A 20,146-nucleotide genomic window follows, 5' to 3' on the forward strand; every position below is an offset into this window, starting at 1 on the left:
ACTAGTGCAAGTTATTGTTCAAAGAGAAAGATTGCGGAATGGGGGTCAATTTTAAAAGCAAAGCTTTTAGCTTCGAGCCTAATTATTTGAAATTAAAAGTTCTGGCATTTAAAACCATTTATAGTGACCATCTTAAGTTATTTATTTATTGATCATACTATACTTATATTACAAGCTATTTCTGCACAATAAGACATTCTTGTATTGTGTACCCCAAACTTCCAGGGCCAAACAATGAAAACACAAATGCGAAATCCAATCGAGCGTATAAATTATGGCTAGTTAACCTTTTCGCAGGACCTGCAGGACCCCAAAGTCGCACTCAATCATGGTCAAATCTTGACAAAAGTATTTACTCGCATGCCCCGAATTATGTTTATCCAGCATGCATATTTCATGGATCTAATGGTCGACCCCAAAAAAAAAAAGGAGTGGGCTATGTAGATGTGTGGATATCAGGTGAGTGGAATGCAAACAAACAGATGCCAAAGGATCCGGGGATCCGGGCCCCGAGATCCGGGACAACTTATTCCGAATGCTAAATCGTTCGAATCCTTTTTCCGGCACACTCCAGCGAGCAGGAGAGCTCACGCTCAATAGCACAAGGACAAATGCAACTGGCCCTTGGCCTCCCAAATCGACCCACACTCCCAACTCCCTCTCCTTCTCACTATCTTTCTCTTTCTCATTCTCTTTCCCTTGTCCCATGTCCTTTTTGGGCATCCATTCATTCAGCCATCGGCATTCTGGGCAAGACCAAGGACCAAGGAACCCCCCCCGCCCACCGGCACATGTCCCATCCATCATCACACAATCACAAAATGAGTATCATGAGCCCAGTCCAGTTGTAACCCCCTTCAAAGTCCCCCCCCCCCCCCCACTCTTTTTCAAGTCGCACACGTAGCATTCTAAGGGCATAAAGCGTACTTATCGGCTTTTCCCCGAGCTCGGCCGAAGACCGACTAAACAGGAGCTGAACTGCTCAAAATACCCAAAACCAAAATCTCGAATGTCCATTAGCATACGACGAATCCACCTATACCCATTTTCGAGCCTTCAGTGGCGGACTTGAAGATATTTTGTGAGAGGGATCTTTTAAGATATATAACTTACTAGTTTTCGTTTCTTTTTATTTAGATTTTATTGTTAGTTCTTTGGCGAAATTTAATATTATTTAGATTACAGAAGAACACGCCCTTTAACTGCACATTGCCTACACCCCTGGCGTTCCGCAACTGCCCTCCTTAGCCCACAGAATCCTTAGCCCATCTCCGAGTTATCCTGCCCACGTCTGCAGCCTTTGGCTGGAAGTTTCTTTCGCTCCTTTCTGCCATCGAACCACTCAGCAACTTGCTACCCACACAGATGGTTATAGAGCGGCGGGGGATCGGGGATGGGGGTTTGGGGATTGAGGCAAAGGTCTTTGGGTTGGCTCCGCTTTTGGCCAGAACACACAGACACACACGGTCAGAGGAAAATCCACACCATCTGCCACACCTTACACCTAACCCAACAATCCAATTCCGAGGCAACAATATGCTCCGCAGTTTCGTTTTCCTTGGACAGAGAGAGAGAGAGAGAGAGAGCGGTGGTAGGTGGTGTGGGAAATGGAGGTTGGATCAGGGGTCAGGGGTCATGGGTGGGGAAAAGGGGCTTTTGGTAAGCCAAAGGGGCAGCCATATTGCAATGTATGGCCAGGGCGCTTGGAGCACGCAGCCAGCGAATGTGAACGTGATGCTTGAACCTGGAGCCTGGAAACAGCCACACTCGCCTCGTTTGAAACCAACCCCTTCATCATTTCAAATTTAAATTTAACCTTTTGTCTTAATACGGCCAGGCGAACAACGAGCACGAGCTCCTGTCCTGGGCATCATAAAAACATCGTCAAGTCGATGGGATAAGACCGGAGTCCGCAGTCCGTAGTGCAGACCAGAAACCGGACCGAATAGAGACGTATGTGAGGCAAGATGGAGGCCAGCTTAGACCCGTATTATTGGGGGAGGCAACTAATTTACGGATTTGCCACCCACACCTGACAAGCGACTTAAGTGCTAGTTGGGAAGGAGTTATGCTTCAAGGATAATGTACACGTTGCTCCATATTGAAGTATTCTTATAAATGATAGCACAAGAGACTAACATTAAAAAAAAAAAAATAAATAATAATACAAACGACTTAATGTAAATGTCTTTGAATCTTAAGTTTAAGCTTAAGCTTATTATTGCTTAATAATGGGAAATAGGTCAAAAATCTCATTTAGTTGGTTTCAAGTTTTCTCTGTGTAGCATTAAATCGAAGATGGTCAGCTGAATGAGAGGGCTTAAAGTCGCCCCAAAAGTTACCTCAATCAATGAAGTGGCAACAAGGAAAAGGAGGATCCTGCGACGGACTAAGAGGTGGATAAATAGGAGGTTTTCAAGCAGGAGGCATACGACTGCTAAAAGCTGGGAGGGCGTGGGTGGATGGATGGTAGCAATGTCCAAAGGGAATGCTAAGGGAAATGGCCAAAATTCAAAATGGCCACTTGAGGGGTGAGTGGAAAACCAACGGCGAGTTCTCTTCTGTAGTGGACAACTTGTACAGCACACACAAACAAACAGGGGGATGGGTAGGGGGTGGGAAATGATAGGAATGGTGGGGGGTGGTCGAGAGAAACGGAACGACATCAGAGTTATCAACATAAAAGTCAATCTGCTGAGGGGGTTGAATGCGAACACAGTCCACAAATGGGCTAAGCAGACGGGGGTGGGGGGGGTGGAAAAGGGGTATCAGGGGAACGGAGGAACGGATGGCCAAGGGGCTGCAGCAGCTAGTGGGGCAGTCACAGTCGTTAAAGCCCCCCTTATTGACCCCTTTGTTGAAGCGCTTAGACGCAAAACCAAAACCACACAGAAAGAAACGTGTAGTGCGGAAGTTCGCGGAAAATTATAGACTGTTTTTTAAGAATAAAACAAAAAACCCACATAAACTACAATTATATTCAAGCTAAGACGGTTACAAGTTGAATTTACATTTAAATAAATGTATAAATGTTGCAAAGAAGGACGAAATTTATTTTTTCACTGCCTAAACTGGACTCGGTCGCTTTCTGTTTCTTTATTTTTGACCCACCACCACCCCCTCGAAGGACTCGAAGGACATTGTGCGCGCTGGTCGTTAGTGTTGGTGGCTCGGTGATGGACGGCCCACGGAGCTGAAGTGGCTGCCAGTTTTGGTAGCTGTTCGTGGATTGAAATCGCACATATTTCACCTTGTCAGCCGTCCCGTTCGCACCCGTTTGACCAGCTATCCCGGACAGGTCCTGAGTGTTCCGAATGTCCTGCGTTACGTTTCGTTTCGTTACGTTTTCCAATGAAATCGAAAAGTCCACCCCTAATGGCTAGCTAACAGCGACCAAAAAAGCTGAAAACCCCTGGACCGCGGACATCGAACGGACCTGAAGCGGCCATTTGCCATTCAACCCCATGAAGCCGGTGTCCTTGGAACGGGACAGCCCACTCCCACCATCCGCTCACTCCGGCATTTATACAATTACATTTCTAAATGCCTTGCTGCGATATCAAACAGGACGACATGAAAAACACACACACACACACACACACACAGACAAAAGGGGAAAAGCGAAGACAATCGAGTGCCTCCAAGCTCTTGAAATTGAGATTGGGGGGGGCTGTTCTACCCACTCACCCCTCCACCTAATGGCTAATTTTTAGCATTGAAAGTCTATAAATTGCTCATAACCAGAATAACTTAAAGTTGTTATTCCATCTGGGTAATTCCTTGTTATAAAGACCAAAAATATTGGTTTGCCATAGCAATTCTTAAAATGGACCATTGTAAGTAAATGAAATGAAACATTATTTTAGTAAATTAGTAAACCACATGATTAAAAAGCGTCGAAACTCTAAGAATACATATTGGAACGCCAATTTATTCACAACTACAACTGGTAAGCCCCTTAAGCTAAACTTATCTCCGATCTTCAACGAAGTGATCACGAATGGATCAAAGATCGGGGAACAATGGTGAATTGGCTAATTGATGGCACTTCGGCGGGACCACTTGACTTGATCGGTCCGTCCGATCGAGGACTTCGAAAAGCGCAAATCCGATCGAGGAGCACCGATAGCGTTGAGTGTCGGGCGATAATTGCAGCTCGTTGAGCGATAACGCGTCCATCCGATCTTCGCGGCAGCCGATCGGCATGTGAATGCGAATGACTCGCGGATTTGCCTATTCCGCTGGGCTAGCAAAAGGGGTTAAATAGGCGCTTCCCTACCCCCGACGAAATAAAAGGGGTTGGTTCGGCCCTCCGAGGCGGCGAAAGGAGTACTTTTTTTTTTTTACCTGGGAACGCGACATGGAAATGGGACATGTTATTGGGACATCTTCGGATCGCGTAACCCCTTCGGGTAAATCGCATTAATCCCGGCCAGGTAACCAGCAGGAAATTATCATTTTTCATTCCGGGCCTGACATCTGGCTTCCTCGCGGTTCGAGGGATAGCAATGTTAAGATCCGCATCCTGAAGTGCCCACAAAAGGAAGTGCAAAGGGTCTGAAATGTCAGCGCAAGGACTCGCCGAAAGCCGAATAAAAAAGAAACGAGGAAGTGGAAATGTCACACGGTCAGAAACTCTGACTTATTCAACTCGCCTAATTGAAATCACTCGTCCATTGTTTTTTCGACTCAACAATGAGTTCGACCTGTCACATGTCAACTTGGCAAACAAATAAACGAAAGCCAAACAATAAAGCACTCAGGGCCTACTCCAAATCAAATCGCAGCTATGTTAAAATATATTAAACAGTAGTCCTTGATTTTAACCGACGCATTCATTCAGTTTGATTTAATGCCAAAATTCAGAGCGAACAGAGTCACAGAGTAGTTCAGTAACAATTTTATATACCTTCGTTTTTCGTCTTTTTTCTAGAAACGAACAAAATTTAAAGTCAACAAAATCTCCATTGTGCTTTACTTTTCTGCTAAACATGTCGAAGGCAACAAAGCTGCGATTCGCACTGATCACCGAGGATGTGCTGGACAAGCTGAGGCCTCGCTCACAGTCGGAAAATGCACGATCGAAGTACATGAATGAAATATATGAGGCCATTAGGATGGCGGTCAACGAGGTTGTGGACGAGAAGATGGAGCAGCTGAATGATACAGTTAATCGAATGGTTGAGGAGCGGGTGAGCAAAATTCTGGACCATCACTTGACCAAGGGATCGTTGACGGGGCGCAGTAGCTCAGTTGGAAGGAAAAGGGATTTGGATAATAGGGAAATCAAGGGAGCAAGGTATGCTGCTCCAGCCACATCAATTAGTTCCCTAAAAGTTTCCAATCTCAAACGTGGCCGAAGCAAGAGGCAAAATCCCACCAAAGAGCATGTGACCTTCGCCTCCGACGATCAGTTGACTAAAAGGTCTAGGACCAAGGCGCAGAAAATCACTGTAATGCCCATACATCGCGAGAGCCAGGTGAAAAGTACTCCCTCGTACGGCGACAGCAACCACAACAACACACCGATGCAAACACCTTCACCACCACTTAGCACGGATTGCAATAAGCTGGATGAGGACGATTACTATAACTTCTCTGATGTGGAGGAACCCTCGATTCTAAGCATGGCTGCTAGGTATCTCAAGAAACTCGAAGATGCCCGCCGTCGAAAGCACGCACAATAGCTTAGGTAGCCTGTACTTCAAACTTTCGTAGATACTTCTTCATATTTCTCGTCAACTCGTCAACTCAATTTTCAAAGTGAGCGTGTATATATACCATTAAAACAATGGATTCGGTAAAAAAAAAAACTAAATAAATTAACCGAAAATAATCATGTGGTCTTAATATTTCTATCCTGATACATTTTAAAAGAATCGAATGTGTACAACAATATGCATTTATTACAAACAATTTGAAAAAGCAAGGTGAAAACCATATAAATAGGCCATCTTCAAAGGCTATCCCATTGGTTTAACCCCCGGCAAACAAATTTCCATTTATGCTAGTTTCCATATATGTATGTACATCGCCACCACATACGCCCCCCATCCCTTCGCAAAAAAAAAAAATTGAGAAATACCCACCGTTGAAGACGTCTAATCCATGAAATATGTAAAGTGAAAAATTGAATCGCAAGCAATTGTAAAAATCAGCCTGGTTACATTTCAGAGGGGTTGGATGGTGGACAGGGCCTGTGTGGGGTTAAGATTCGCATAGTCTTTGCCGCTTATCAACGAACTGCAGACAAGGCCAGAGCATCAATCAAGAGTTTCCAATGAATGGCTATCGACTGAATTAGACGACCAGCTAGAATATTCCCAGTTCCCATTTGCCAATCTCGTTGTACACGGAGCGAAATTGCGACTATGATTAATATTACATTAATTTGTTAAACCTAACTTTCAATTGAAATGCCAACAGTATGGTATCAAAATAGATAAAACATTTTACTCGGAAAACTATGTAGATGAAAAATGAGTTTTTCACTTCATTTTTTTTTAAGTGTATCTTTCCAGCACTTTTTGCGTCTTTTGCAAATTCTGGACTACCACCCAAAAAAAAAAAAAAAAAAAAAAAAAGAAGTGGAAAGGACAGGCCATATTTTTGCGGCTTAATATGTGTTAAAAAAATGGAAATAAATAAATGCGAACCGCTGGCGAAAAAATGTTTTCCTGCAGGATGGTTGGGTGGACCATAAAGGGGGCGGTGGGCGGTGGGCGATGGGCGATGGTCCATGGGCGGTGTGGGTGGTGCTGGCTTATCGCTATCCTTGTAGCCAGTGACAGGACATAACATAACCCCTGGTATCTCCAGTGAGCCATGCGTGGGCGCCTTTTCCTTCGATGTGTGTGGTCACCCCGGGAGAGGTCAAAGGTCGGCGACGAGGGGCTTCCCCTTCGAAGCGAAAAAGGGGTAAAAGTTGCTGACTAAGTACTTTGGAAAATTGCTTACACGTCTGCTATCTTCTGGCCGCTGCCCGCCTTCGTTTAGCGGTAATACATTGTCATTTATGTATAATGTACTGGGCAGGGGGGGAGGGGGGGTGGATGGCACACCATTTTCCCAATCCATTTGCCAGGCCAGTGGACAAGTGTTGGGTGCCATGTTTATGTTTTCTCGTTGTCTATCATTTTAGGAGCCCCATCCATAAAATGCCAAAAAAAAACCCTGCGCGCAAAAAAATTCCTTTTGAAGCCAAGTTCGCGTTTCCATTTTTTTTTTTTCTTTTCGCTTGTAGTCGGTAATATAAAATCCACAAACGCGAACGAACAGAACTTCACATATGACAACAGGGGACAATCGAAGGAGGAGCTCCAAAAAAGTGTGGAGCTGGGGATGTGGTAAAGGGGGTGGGGTAGGGACGAAGGACGAGATGGCCAAAGACACACCGCCGCTGTTCGGATGTTTGTGATTTTTGAAGCGGAAAATCAAAGTTAAGCCCTGTTCATACAAAAGCTGTATTGAAAACTAAACTCATAGAATATTCAACAAATGGAGTGCATTACATACTTTATATATTGTTTTTGAAACAAATTAACAGCTATAACCTCTAGTGATTTCTCTAAATCAAGGATATATTTTCTATTTGATAATTTGAAAACCTTTTATAGGATCTGGTGTAAACGAGACTTAAGGCGCTAAAGAACGAAACACTGTCCCATTTTTAGCTGTATGTCTGCGTGTTTCCGCTCCCCTTTCGTTTTCGCGTGTGTGTGTTTGTGTGCGTTCGTTCGAGTTTCAGAAAATTGCATTTTTTCATATCATTAGGTTTTATTGGTTTCTTCCTGTTAAATATTTCCCAGCTCCCCGCCAACCACTTGCCACGCTCGACGCTCCATGGTCCATGGTCCATGGTCCTTGGTGTCCTGCTCCTTTTGTCTCGCCGGTTGTCAAAACAACAACACGGCCACACGCTCCAAAAAACAACCTGAACATCGCACATGAATATATATGTACATAAATATGTATCTAATGCGGGTATATAGTGTATGTATATGTATGTACATACTGATACACATGCGGCACGCATCATATCATTCGGAAACGACGGCACCGCGAGTCCTGCGACAAGCGCCTTGGCAGACCGACAGCTCCTCCTTCTCCTCCGTCTCACTCTCCTTCTCATTTTTGCCTGCCCATCGCATCCTGAACATCCTTTTATTTCTGCTTCTGCGAGGCGACAAATGCAAGCTGGCGATTTCCCTGGGAGCCTTTGTTGTTGCCCCACCCATCCCAATGGATCCCGAACCCCACATCCTTTAGAGCATCGCCCACCTGCAAAGAACAATGCCCAATCGATTTGACAGCCCCGTAGCAATTAAAGGCCATCACTGGAGCGCAAAAATGTTTTCAGAATTTCCACTTAAAGAAATGTATAGTAATATTTCATGTATAAAATCATAAAAGTGGGTAAAATCTCATTATCCCAATTCCGAATAGTAGCTAAATTTGAAATTTGTTCAGAATGAATTTTTCGCTTTGAAAATACGGAATTGCAGATGTCTCCTGTCGGCTCATCGCATTCCAAGTTGCTCAACTTCACTCCATTGACCAACTTAAGCCACAGACTGCGCAAAATATTTGTCCAGGCAAACACATTATGGCTGGCACGCAATGAAGAAAAAAAGTCCGATTTCCATCCACCACGGCCCAATGCCTATGTAAATAAAGGTGGTTACATAGTGTACGAGGACAGACACACACTAACACACACACACACGCGTGAAATACGTGATACATATGGGTCCCACATCAAATGTCCTGGCCACAAGAACAACAATGCAAATGGCAACCCACCTGCGTAAATCAGGATCTGCAGGACCTCTGATTGACTGCCTGACACATGGGCGGATGCAAACAGGGGGTGAGGGGGGGGGGGCTGATGGTGGAGCGCTCCTGGAGAGGATAACTGGTCAAGAGGCAAGGCGACCCAGCAGGCAAATAGTGAATCTCCTGTGTCAGCGCAATATGCCGCCAAGCCATCGAATCGAAACCTTCTGCACTGAAATAAAATACGCTCGCCTTCTCAAAAGGGATAATTGAAAATGGTAATTAAAATAAGTGTAAAATGCTGCACGTCCTTCGTTTAAAATGTTTCTAAATAGACTCGACATAGGAAATCATATAAGCTTATCGAAGTTCGTCGTGGTGTTATATTGTACTTTTGTCCAGTGTGTCCTTTCTGCTTGGCTCCTTTCTGGACCGCTCACATATGCCTGGGTGTGTGTGTGTGTGTGTGTGTGGGCGGGTGCTTCTTGTTGATGATGCGCTTCGGTGGACGCCGCCCAGCGGAAGAGGAAATGAAAAAAATAAAAATGAAAGAAACAGGACGAACAGTCCGTGTGGCGTTCTGTCGCCCTTGCCGATTCCGCCCGGTTGGTTTGCGAAATTTTTGAATTGGATACCAATGGCACACACCCCCCGTCTCCATTCCAATCCCTTTCAACGGACCTCTGTCGTCTGTCGTCCTGACCAAAAGGCAGGTCCTGCGACTTGGTATGCGTGCGTGCGTGCGTGTGTGTGTGTGTGTGTGTGTGCGCGCGCGTTGTATTTGAAATTTTGCATATTAAAATATTGTCGTGCATGCAAAGGTCGTTCCTTCGAAAAGGAATACGGAAAAAGGAAAAAGGTGCCCGGCGCCGTGCGTCGCTATACTTTTGCGAACAGTGGTCCGCGCTCTAGTATCTTATAGTTTGAATAAATAAATATAAAATTATTTGCACAATGTGTGCGTGAAGATATATTTGTCCTATCGACTGGAGTTACCTGTCCAAAAAATGTCGATTAAAGATTATATAATTTCGCTCATTTTTTGCCACACTGTAAGCTGTTGTTATTAGGAACTGTGAATGTTGATGTGGACGCCGGTTGGTAGATGGGGCAACATTGGGACACAGACACATCGCCTGTGGTAACACAATAACGAATTTCCGTAGCAACTTCATCGCCGAGTCCTGCTCCTGTTCGTTCACCCCCAAACCCACTCCCTCCTCTGCTGATCCCTGGATCCGTGGACCCGCTGCCGCTGAAATGTTATCCAGTTTACATGGTCCTGTTTCATTTGGAACTTTTCTCTCTGCTTTTCTGCAATACTTTTTTCCCGCGTTGCGATTCTTACATTTGCCGGCTAAATTCTGCAAGGACATCGGGACAAGGACATGGCTAGTGGTTGGGCCAGGGCATAAATGAAATTATACACTTTCCCGTGGCTGCACTCACTCACACGGACAGACAACCCATATGCCAATAATAATAATAACAATAATAACGAGAATAAATACGATAAACAAACAAACTGAAAATAGGAAAAGTTGCCAAACAAACAAGATGCACGGAAGTATGGGGAAACAAACCGAAAACATTTTTTAAAGTAATTTGATTTGAATATCGAACTTGACTGGCTGGCTTTCACATATTTTGATAGAATAAAATATATACATATGTAGCTATATTAAATCAAAATGGTATCCATCAAGGAAAAGATACTATTTGAAAAAATATTTCTCAGAGAAAGCGAAATTCAAACATATCCAAACTTTTGCCGCCTAATCCTTCAGCTCTTCCCGATTTCGACCATAAATCCAAGTGACAGACCTGGGCAAACAATTTGGCCCATTTGTCGAACGTCAGTCAATGGGTTCCCAATTTTGTTTTCTACTTTATAGAGGGTCTGAAAACCCGTTACATTCCATAACAAAGAATTATTATTGCACAAGACATTTGCCGTTTTCCTTCGATCCGTTTTAATGGATTTCCATTTGTTAGCATCGCCAGCCTCTCCGCTTCTCTTTCTTTTGCCAATTCATTTTTTTGTAGATCGTGAGAAAGTTGTTAACCCCTTCGAGGCCACATCTATAATTTATAATGATTAGGTAACGTTCGAAGAAAGGAAAAGGTAACAGTTGCTGCAGCGAAAAGACGTCCGCATCCTTGGGTCGAGAGATGGGGTAGATCCTTCGAAGGATAACGGAGGCTGCCGACCGCGACAGAGGCGTCATCCCTCGGCAAGGGGTCGGCCATAAAGAACCCGGGGTGCCAGCGATGCGCCAGTGGTGCCTCCGAGGTCCTCGGCCAGCTGTGATCCGTAATTTCACAGGTTCCAAGGGTTCGCGGGATAACAGTCGAACACTCGAGCAGACAACAATGGCCTGCGGCGCAATTTCCTAACTAGATGATTGATCCACAATCGGTTTGCTTCGGGATTGCCTCAAGGACTTCGTCTCGGGGTGGCAAATGGAAAGCTTGAGATGAGGATCAGTATAAGGATAACTTCAACGAACTCCTTACAGAGAATATAACCAAATGGAATAGGAAGAATATTTAAACATCCAGCTAGCAAACAAAAAAGTATCACCAAATAATTTGTCACAAAAAACTACATATTAATATTATAATTCATGTTCTGTAACATATTAAAATTAAAACATATCCAATCGATTTCGATCGATAATTTAATCATTTAACCCCACAATTGTGCCAATGGCGTGAACTGACCCCTGGTCCGCCGACTGACCTCTCATTTCGGGGCCAATTCATTAATCAGGCAATTAGTCGGGCTTAAGTAGCCGCTGCCAAAACGCACACGCACACGCAGAAGAGAGGGGGAGTCCTTATTATACCATAAACGTATAAATATCAATTTGATCTGTCAAATATTGACACATCAAACCCTAAACAAACCAATGACAGGCTACCCCCTGCGCCATTTAGCGGCAATTTATGAGCAACAAAACACCAAAAAAAAAAAGGACAAAAAATTGGTGGAAAAATAATAAATGAAAACACAGAGAAGAGCGATGCGTGAGGGCTGGAGAGGGGAAAAGGGATTCTTTTTCAGATCATTTCAAGGGTCCTTGACTTTCCGGCCCGGCCAATGAGCCAATGAATGATGCTGTTTTTCGTCCCATGAGCCGAGCAATTATGTGTATTATATAACATCATGTTTGCAGTTTAATGTCAAAAACTTTGTTTTTTACCCCAAAATACGATGAGTGGTTAGTTAGGGGATGCTGAACCCGAAACCTGGACCATAGATCCTCAATGGCAATCCTGTTTTCCTTTCTGCCACCGGGTTCAAAGTGCGTGTGAACTTGACGCTGTGCGGATGCTGCCGCATTGTTCGAGGTGTGAAGGCACCGATTAGGGCCACAAAAGCCAAAACAGGAGACCGTGTAATGCGATAAGGCGCCAATCCCATTGTGATTGCCTTGCCTGTCTATCGCATTTTTTCTTTTTTTTTTAGGTGAAAAAAATACACACACGAAACTAGGGGAAATTCCATTCCATTTATCCTTGGAGTGGCGTCGGCTGCAGCAGCAATTAGTCAAGTGGTTAATGAGTTGAGCGAAATCGCAAAATCGGATCGGATAAGGTCACACAACTGTACACCTCGTGATGGATTTGGGATTTGGGTTTTTGGGTTTCCCGAATTTTTCTCTTACCCCTTCCCACTGTCGTTTTTTTTTTTTTTTTTTGCGATCTTGTGCATTTTCCGGCACATTGGCGAAACTGCAATTGCAATTGGTCTGGGTCGAGGGTCTGTGTCGGCCAGTATGGATGGGTGGAAAAAAAAGGGTTAAGGGCTTTAGAGGGTTACAAGGGACCGGGACGTAAGGACGTAAGGACAATGACAAAAGGCGAAAAATTAAAAAATGGCACAACAGGCAAATTTCGCTGATTTTTGTGTTAGGGTTGCAAAACGACAGCAGCGTAAAGAATGGAAATGAATTTTTCAAAAACTGTTTTCGAATACACAAATTTAACGATGCTAATGCCCAGTGCAATGCACTGTAAGAAATTCGGGCACATTTTAAGTTTTAAAGACGACATTTTTGTTAAGTCAGAAATTTCTTTTGTGCCAAAGAATTACATCTAATATTTCTAAAATAATTTAATGATTTTTGGAAGGAAAATGTATATAGTTAAAGATATAATTGTAAGTAAATGGAAATGGAGTTATGGAAATTGAATAGTTATTTTTTTTTTTAGAGCACCGGATAGATATTCAACTATATTTTATGTAGCCAATAAGTGCACCTTCTGGTGCGGTCTCATCACCTCAGATCAATCGAATTCCTTACCCCAAGGCAGCAATGTAACTACATATGTACATATGTATGTATAATTCGAGATCCCGCATCCTCATGCGCTCATCCTCATCCGATTGAATTTCGAATTTCGGCTAGCAACTGTCCGCGGATATCGATTGCCGATGAGATGATGTTGGCCAGGTGTTGTGAGTGCCTGCCGCGCGTTTGGTTAGCTGCGATGCGGCTTATGAGGTCCGGATTCCGGATATTGGCACCAGCACCTACCCCTACCCTTCCCTTCCCCCCCCCCCTGCCTTAACCCCTTCGCAGCGCACAACCCTTAATACCCACATTGTATCTACATACGAGCGCACATTTGCATGGCCTCATTTCTTTTCATCCATAATTTCAAATTGCGAGCGAATTTTCCCCGCTGCCGTGGCATAGTTTTTCAGTTCAGTTCGGCTTTTCCCGTACGCAGAGGGAAAAGGGGGAAGAAGGATTATTTATTTATTACGAAATTTTCGTCATTCGATGCGCGGCTGTGGCGCGAGGAAAGGTGGAAATCAAAGGTGGAAGGACTCGGAAAAGGACGCCGCAAATGTCGAATTATTCAAATGATGATTCCAACCCCCTGTGATATGCAAAAAAAAAAAAAAAAAAGAAGAAGCAACCAAATAGGTAGAAATAAAAAAGCGGAATACGCACACAGGACATACAGGACATGTGAGATACTCGTCGCGTTGATTTTGTGTGCACTTTTTTTTTACCTTGCGGCAATCTGGCGGCTCACACACACAGACACACACACACACACACACGTTCCAAGTGGAAATGGCCCTCATGTTGCCGCGTTGTTGTTATTGCTCGTCCTTTGTAGTTTGCATGTCCCGTTTCGTCATATGAGATCGCGAACGTTTACAAATTTTTCATTTTATTCAAAAACAAGAATGGCACACCCTTGCACGCCAAGCACAACGGAGCGCAGATACTCTAATAATCAAACTAAACTGATTTAAAATTCATTAAACTATTGTGAAATGCTAGAACATTCTTTGCATATCCTGTGAACAAGTGAAAACTCATTTTATTACAATGCCTTCGATTCGCTTGATTTGTTGTACTATCTGTAAATGCAATACAGTTGATATAGGCCATATACCCTTGGTCCTTAAAAACCACCTCCAACCGAATGGGCAGATAGGAATACAGGACTCACTCGAGTGTGTGTGTAGCATAAAAAAGTCGCTTTTAAAGACATCTGTCCCATATATTGGTGTATCTCCCTTGCTCGCCCAACCCCCCTTGACAACAACAAAAAAAACAAAAAATAGTGGCGACCGCAGTCGAAATTTGAATTCATTTAATTTGCACCTTGTTGGGCAATTTTTATTTATTATTTGTTTTGTTATCCGTTTTCCTTGTCGGTAATTTTATATACCATGCTGGCTAGCAACATCTGTTCTTATCGCGGAAAGTGAGAGAGGGAAAAAAAAACAAAGGTAAATATGCTGGTTGGATCGTTGAAACGATATTGAGGTGCTAAAGACTGATCAAAAATAAGAGCTCATTGCATTAATTTGACCATGTAAGAAAACCAGAAAAACCCAAAATTTTAACAAAAAGTTACATTCATGCATTGCTACCTTTCGAACATAAATGAAACCCAAATCGAATCGAAATCAAATTTGAGTAAATGCCAACCGAAATAGACAAACACAGAGACCTTAACCCACCATACACACGCAACTTCGCATACTGGACCCATATCCTTAACCCCCCACTGGCCCGCGCCCTTTCCCAAAACCAAAGGCGCAAAAAAAAATGGGAAAAGTTTGCATAAATGTCCACAAACATGTGGCCCAGTCACAGTTGCCTTTATTTTGGGGAAAACTCCCCCATTCCACAAAATTGAATCCTTAACCCCCAATCATAAGCAACTCTTTTATTTTCCTTCTTTTCTTATTTTTTCCTGGCTGCTCATTGGCGTCGTCGGCGACTTTATAAAAATGTTTGCCCTTCGGTTTGTTTGTTTGTCTATGCCTCGATTTGTTTGTCTGTCTGTACAGTGAGAAAAATAAATGATATTCGCACGTTCCAGAAAAGAGACAAAAACTTCGCTGATAGGCAAAAAAAAATATGTTAGATATTATCGATATATAAAACGAAATCCTTGCAAATTGTTTCAATGCAATATATTGCATTTTTCAATTAAATAAATATTTGTAGACAGTTTTTCTCAGTGCAAACGAGTGCGTGAGTGTGTGCTGATGTTGTTTGTTTGCTTGCCCGACTGCGTTTTGTGTCGTAAATTTAATGGGCAGTCGCAGTGGCTGAATCGAAAAGGAAACGAATCGAATTGAATGGCAAACTGGGAGCCATGCATAAAAAATTGCCAAAGCCAACGGGCGTGCGTGGGGTTAAGGGGCTGGCAGCCAGGGGTTAACTTCGATTAGCCCAAAATGTTGTCATGGCCTGTGGTCGCACATATGTGCCGTCCTGCGTCCTTCGGCTGTGCTATGGCCGGGTGTGGGTGGGGTTTTTTTTTTTTTTTTATTTGTATATGTGGTCATGGGGCCAGGACTCAAATAATATCCATCCCCGACTTCCCCAACGAATTTCTGCATACGCGGCAAAAATAAATAATAATATAAAGTCGAGAACCGAGAGAAGAAGTTAGCCGCTGCTAGGAAATATTTCAAAGCGGCACGACTAGCAGATACCCTAGATATACCCAAATCTATTATGATTTGTAACAAAAGTTCAGTTTTCAGTAAAAAGACGGACAGTTTGCAATCTTGAGATATGAATATAACAGCATTTTCACTTACCGAATAATTTGGATGCTGTGTGTGCAGGTCGTAGGTCCTTTGCTTCGTCCTTTTCGGGTTGGCGGACAGCGCTTGCCGGGAATATAGGGCCATTGATCAAAATTGCTACAATAATGGCGAAATATCCACCCCATGTGCGCGGCCCACCCACATTTCGCAGGCCAGTCCGGCCAACCCCTTTACCAGCCCCTTTTTGCCACCCCCTGACCATCCCGCCTCCTCGCATTTCATTCCGTTTCATGGCGGAAAGGAAAGCAAATATCGCCATTGCCGTCCAACATGGCAACGGGAAAACGGACAACAGGACTTCGGATGTAGACTTTGCAGGATGGCGAGTTCGCGGAGGTCGACGAGGAGGCGGCGGGGCGGGAAGGGTGATGGGGTGATGGGGTGATGGGGTGATGGAGTGGAGTGGAGTGGCGAGGCAAGTGGGTGGTGGCAGTGGCAGGACCTCGTCTACCATTGAAAGCCTTTTTTGATGGCTGCCCTGGATGCTGCCGTTGTTCGCCTGCTCGCTTGTTGTTGGCGGTGGCGGAAGGTCCTGGCAAGGTAGCAGGCGGTTGCCAACGCGCCTCTGCACTGAATGTCCAAAAGGACCGAGGGACCCGCTGCACTGAAAAAAAAAACAGATAGAACAATGCTTATTTTTTGGCAACTATATAAATAATGAATTTAAAATATATAACAGCTTCTACAATGTGAAAGTTTTACGTCTAATACTCATTTTAATGCACATTTTAAAAAGTACTTCTTGTTGTCTATTTGATTTTAATAGCACAAGCACCCGCTTTTTCTGCGAGTGCACATGTGTGTGTGTGTGATTTCGCATCACATGGCTTGGCTTCGTAATGGCCACAGTTGTTGTTATGGCCAAAGTTCGTACGTGAGGGTCGAGTTGCAAATGGGTGGGGTAAGAAAAGTGGTTGGGGGGGGGGGGGTGTGGAAGGGGAGCCCGCTCACAGGACATCAGCCATTCGCATTTGGTCCTTTCTGGTGGCCGTTAGCTGGTCGGGTCGTTTGTACATATTGCATCAAAGAAAACTTTTGCTTGGGTAAAAATAAAGCACACCACACGCAGTCGCAATGGAAATGGGGAAAATGGGAAAACTGAGCAGGCGGGCAAAAAAGAAAACGGCTATGGCAACAAACGGACATGGGGACAACGCCAAAGGACATGGCCAAATACGTGTGTGTGCAAATGCTCATGTGTACATTGTACATATCTAATATATATATATACATACATACATATTTACTGCCTTGTGTATCGAAGCAAAAAAGCGAGTCCCTAACCACGCCCACTTTACAGTTTTACGCCCAACTTTGTAGACGTTTATGAAGACAACGTGCGGAAACAACAAGAAAAAAAAACCCAATAAGATGTGTAATAAACTCCCAATCAGCAGCCTCAAATATTTTCCTTACTTTGTAAAAGAAACGTTACACATACTTCACTTTGGATTAAAATATATTTTGAGTGTTAATTATATTTTTTGCCAGTTGTTGTTTAGTCATTGATCGCCACACTTAAAGCTGTATTAGCAGCATTTTAGTTAGCCTTATTCAAAAACTTTAAGAAAACAATGAGTATAAAAAGGTAGGATTGCAAGTGTCAAACACCTACCCCCCCCCCTCCACAACATAAAGCCCCACACACACCCGCCACTCTGCTCCACCCACTCAACCCAGTCCAGCCAACACCACCCCCCCCTCCCCCCCTCCTTTAGACACATTTCCAGCAAACAGGCAATCAGAGTCCAGATTTCCATGGGCAGGCCAGCCACATGAGGACCGGGGCTGATCTCTGCGACAAAATATTAGTTCTGTCAAAATAAATTTCTTTGAGTAATGTAATCCCATTTCGTGGTTTTGGCGGGGAGTTGCCCGTTGGGCGGAGCGGGGGAGCGGGGGAGTTGAACTCATTTTTTGCGGCCTCCCCTGCCCGCTTTTCACCCTCTTGGTCACATTTCGCATCAGGCTGAATATGAATGCGATAAATCTGTTCGTGATTGTTTTTTTTTTTCATTTCGCACACACACACATGTGTGGCTTTTTCAGTGCATTGTGGGTGGTGCGAAGGTGTCCAAAAAATAAAAAAAATAAAAATGGCAGATGAATTCGCTAATCCCAAGCAAAAGGGGGCGGAGTTCAGGCACGCGGTCTCAGTTTCAGTTTCATTTTCAGTCGAATGTAAATCTGAATGTAAATCTGCGGTTTTGGCGGCAGCTTCAGCTGGCCTTTATTACACTATTTCCGAAGCAGTCCGCTGGGCTTAAAAAAAGGAACGAGATACACTGAGAAAAATCAACTGCAATCGCGCAAAATTAATATTCGAATTTTTATCTATTATATACTATTGTATTTGTATTGTATTTGTAAGTGTAATACTGATATTTAATCTATCAGTTACTAGAAGACAATACTCATGTGTCATAATAACGTGTTTGATAAGAGTTCCGTGCGTAAATAATTTTTGTAGCATACTTTTCAGCACAATTTTTTTTTTCGAGCGTATCCTGTGCTGCGAACTCCGTCGATTATGGACACATGTATGGTCGTTTCACGCACATGGAGACGTGACCAGGTGGATGAATTGCCCCCACTCCTCCATTGCGTCTGTGGTGGTGTCGCTCTTGACTTGGTCTCTGGATGATGACAATGTCTTGTGACAGCTTCTGCTGCCGCCAGTGATTGCCAAAAATGGGACACACGATGACGGGCACAAGAGATTGCAAAACGAAAAGGACAAAAAAAAATAAAAAATAAACCATAATATATATGTGCATGTATAAAAAATGAAACCCCGAAATGTAATACACTCTTACACGCACTCCGATCCACGAGCCACAGACATTGATGAGGCCAAATTTCTGTGATTCGTCATCTAAATAGGTTTTCCCCCTGCCCCCATCCACACACCCACCATCACACACACACACAAGCACTGCGCGAAATTGCCACGCATTACGCACACGCACACGCTGGCCGGGGAAAATTGTCCAATCTATGGGAAAAAATACCAGGCAGCTGGGCAGGTTTATAGAGAACGGGGTTACCCAACCCAACCAACAAAATTTCAAAATGGTTCAGCATCATCCCAAATATGCGTAATTTAAATGTTTAAAGTATTCTTAATCTATGATTCGTAGTTGAATAGACAAAAGTATGGCACATGTTTTTAGTGTTGGCATTTATTTATATTCTATTATAAACATAGTATTGATGCTCTTCAGTTGGCAATAGTCAGGGTAGGAAAATGGATAATGATTATTAAATCTAAATGCATTGAATTGTATGGCGATCGAGCGGCTGCACCCAGGCGAAGGCAATATCGAATACGATGCGAATGTTGTGTAACCTCTAAGTATTTTTTGATGCCGTTCCGATATCCATCGGATATGTTTAGTTTTGTGTATGGATGATTTAGGGAGGTGCTATTTGCCAGGGAGTGGAAGGGAGCAAGTGGTCTGATTGGGGGGTGGTGTGTAAGTGTAAGTGTAAGTGTAAGTGAGCAGATAGCTTGATCAGTTTAGCTTGGAACGCTTCTTGGCGATCGCATCCTCGACGGCGCGCAATTGCTTCAGCAGCTCCTCACGGCGTGACTTTTTGCCTTCTTTGTCCTTCATGCCGTCCTTATCCTTGTCCTTCTCTTTGCAATCCTTGTCTTTCTCCTTAACGTGATCCTTTTCCTTGTCCTTACCGTTATCGTGATCCTTCTCCGCATCGGAGTCGGCTGAGTTGCTGGCTGAGGCCAACGCCGAAACACCAACCATGTTTGATGTTTTCTTAATCTCAATGGAAATAGGCGAGCGCTTCTTGGTTGATTGTTCAGCTGCTGTGAAGATGAAAACAATGCATATTATTACTTGATAATATTAAGAACAAAATAAATTGAAAGCCATCCTTACGCTTGCTAATAAGCTTCCGCTCGTTGAGCGCCTTGTCGGTGGCCCTCACACGCTTCTGGGGCGTTTCTCTTGATCCCGACGAGCTGTCCGACGACGACGATCCCGATTCCGAATCGGAGTACGACGTATCCGATGAGTCTAGAAATGATTCATATCCATATTAGAATTAGATTATTGGTTAAGTACGATAATCCCCCTTACCTGAGTCTGAAGAACTCGAGCTGCGACGGCGTCGCAACTTGTCAAACTTCTTGGGTGCTGGCGACGACAGCTTCTTACGCTTGGAAGACGGACTGTGTCCAACGCCACGCTTGTCCACAGCTGGTCTCTTATATGAAGGCGAAAGGCTTCCCTCTAAAATGAGAAAATTGAC

At 43.8% G+C, this 20,146-nt stretch overlaps 2 protein-coding genes and 1 long non-coding RNA gene across 8 annotated transcripts in view; 1 reads left to right on the plus strand and 2 right to left on the minus strand.

Annotated features, from left to right (window-relative positions):
- Positions 1–20,146, minus strand: part of lncRNA:CR44357 (long non-coding RNA:CR44357) — a 239,347-nt gene that overhangs the window by 95,599 nt on the left and 123,602 nt on the right. For all 3 annotated transcript variants that reach the window (NR_123818.1, NR_123819.1, NR_123820.1), the window contains exon 3: positions 15,866–16,478. This is a non-coding gene — a long non-coding RNA (long non-coding RNA:CR44357). The remainder of the gene's footprint in view (positions 1–15,865; positions 16,479–20,146) is intronic.
- On the plus strand, positions 4,855–5,834 carry CG1958 (uncharacterized protein). Its single transcript, NM_132158.2, has one exon. It carries the CDS (start codon positions 4,992–4,994, stop codon positions 5,685–5,687), a length of 696 nt encoding a protein of 231 aa, NP_572386.1. The 5' UTR covers positions 4,855–4,991; the 3' UTR covers positions 5,688–5,834.
- CG1677 (uncharacterized protein) overlaps positions 19,040–20,146 on the minus strand; it is a 124,709-nt gene continuing 123,602 nt past the window's right edge. For 3 of the 4 annotated variants that reach the window (NM_167124.3, NM_132159.3, NM_001298047.1), the window contains 3 exons: positions 19,975–20,127; positions 19,774–19,911; positions 19,040–19,700 (listed from right to left, as the gene is read on the minus strand). In NM_167124.3, coding sequence (NP_727178.1) covers positions 19,390–19,700; positions 19,774–19,911; positions 19,975–20,127 — 602 coding nt within the window. In that variant the 3' untranslated portion in view covers positions 19,040–19,389. The remainder of the gene's footprint in view (positions 19,701–19,773; positions 19,912–19,974; positions 20,128–20,146) is intronic. The other variant, NM_001298048.1, reaches the window with a different exon arrangement.

Source organism: Drosophila melanogaster, chromosome X (genome assembly GCF_000001215.4).
Source record: "Drosophila melanogaster chromosome X".
Classification (NCBI taxonomy): Eukaryota; Metazoa; Arthropoda; class Insecta; order Diptera; family Drosophilidae; genus Drosophila; species Drosophila melanogaster.

Bases quoted from the DNA above. Each gene is read 5' to 3' on its own strand.
- CG1958 (NM_132158.2), top strand. From the start codon at position 4,992: ATGTCGAAGGCAACAAAGCTGCGATTCGCACTGATCACCGAGGATGTG.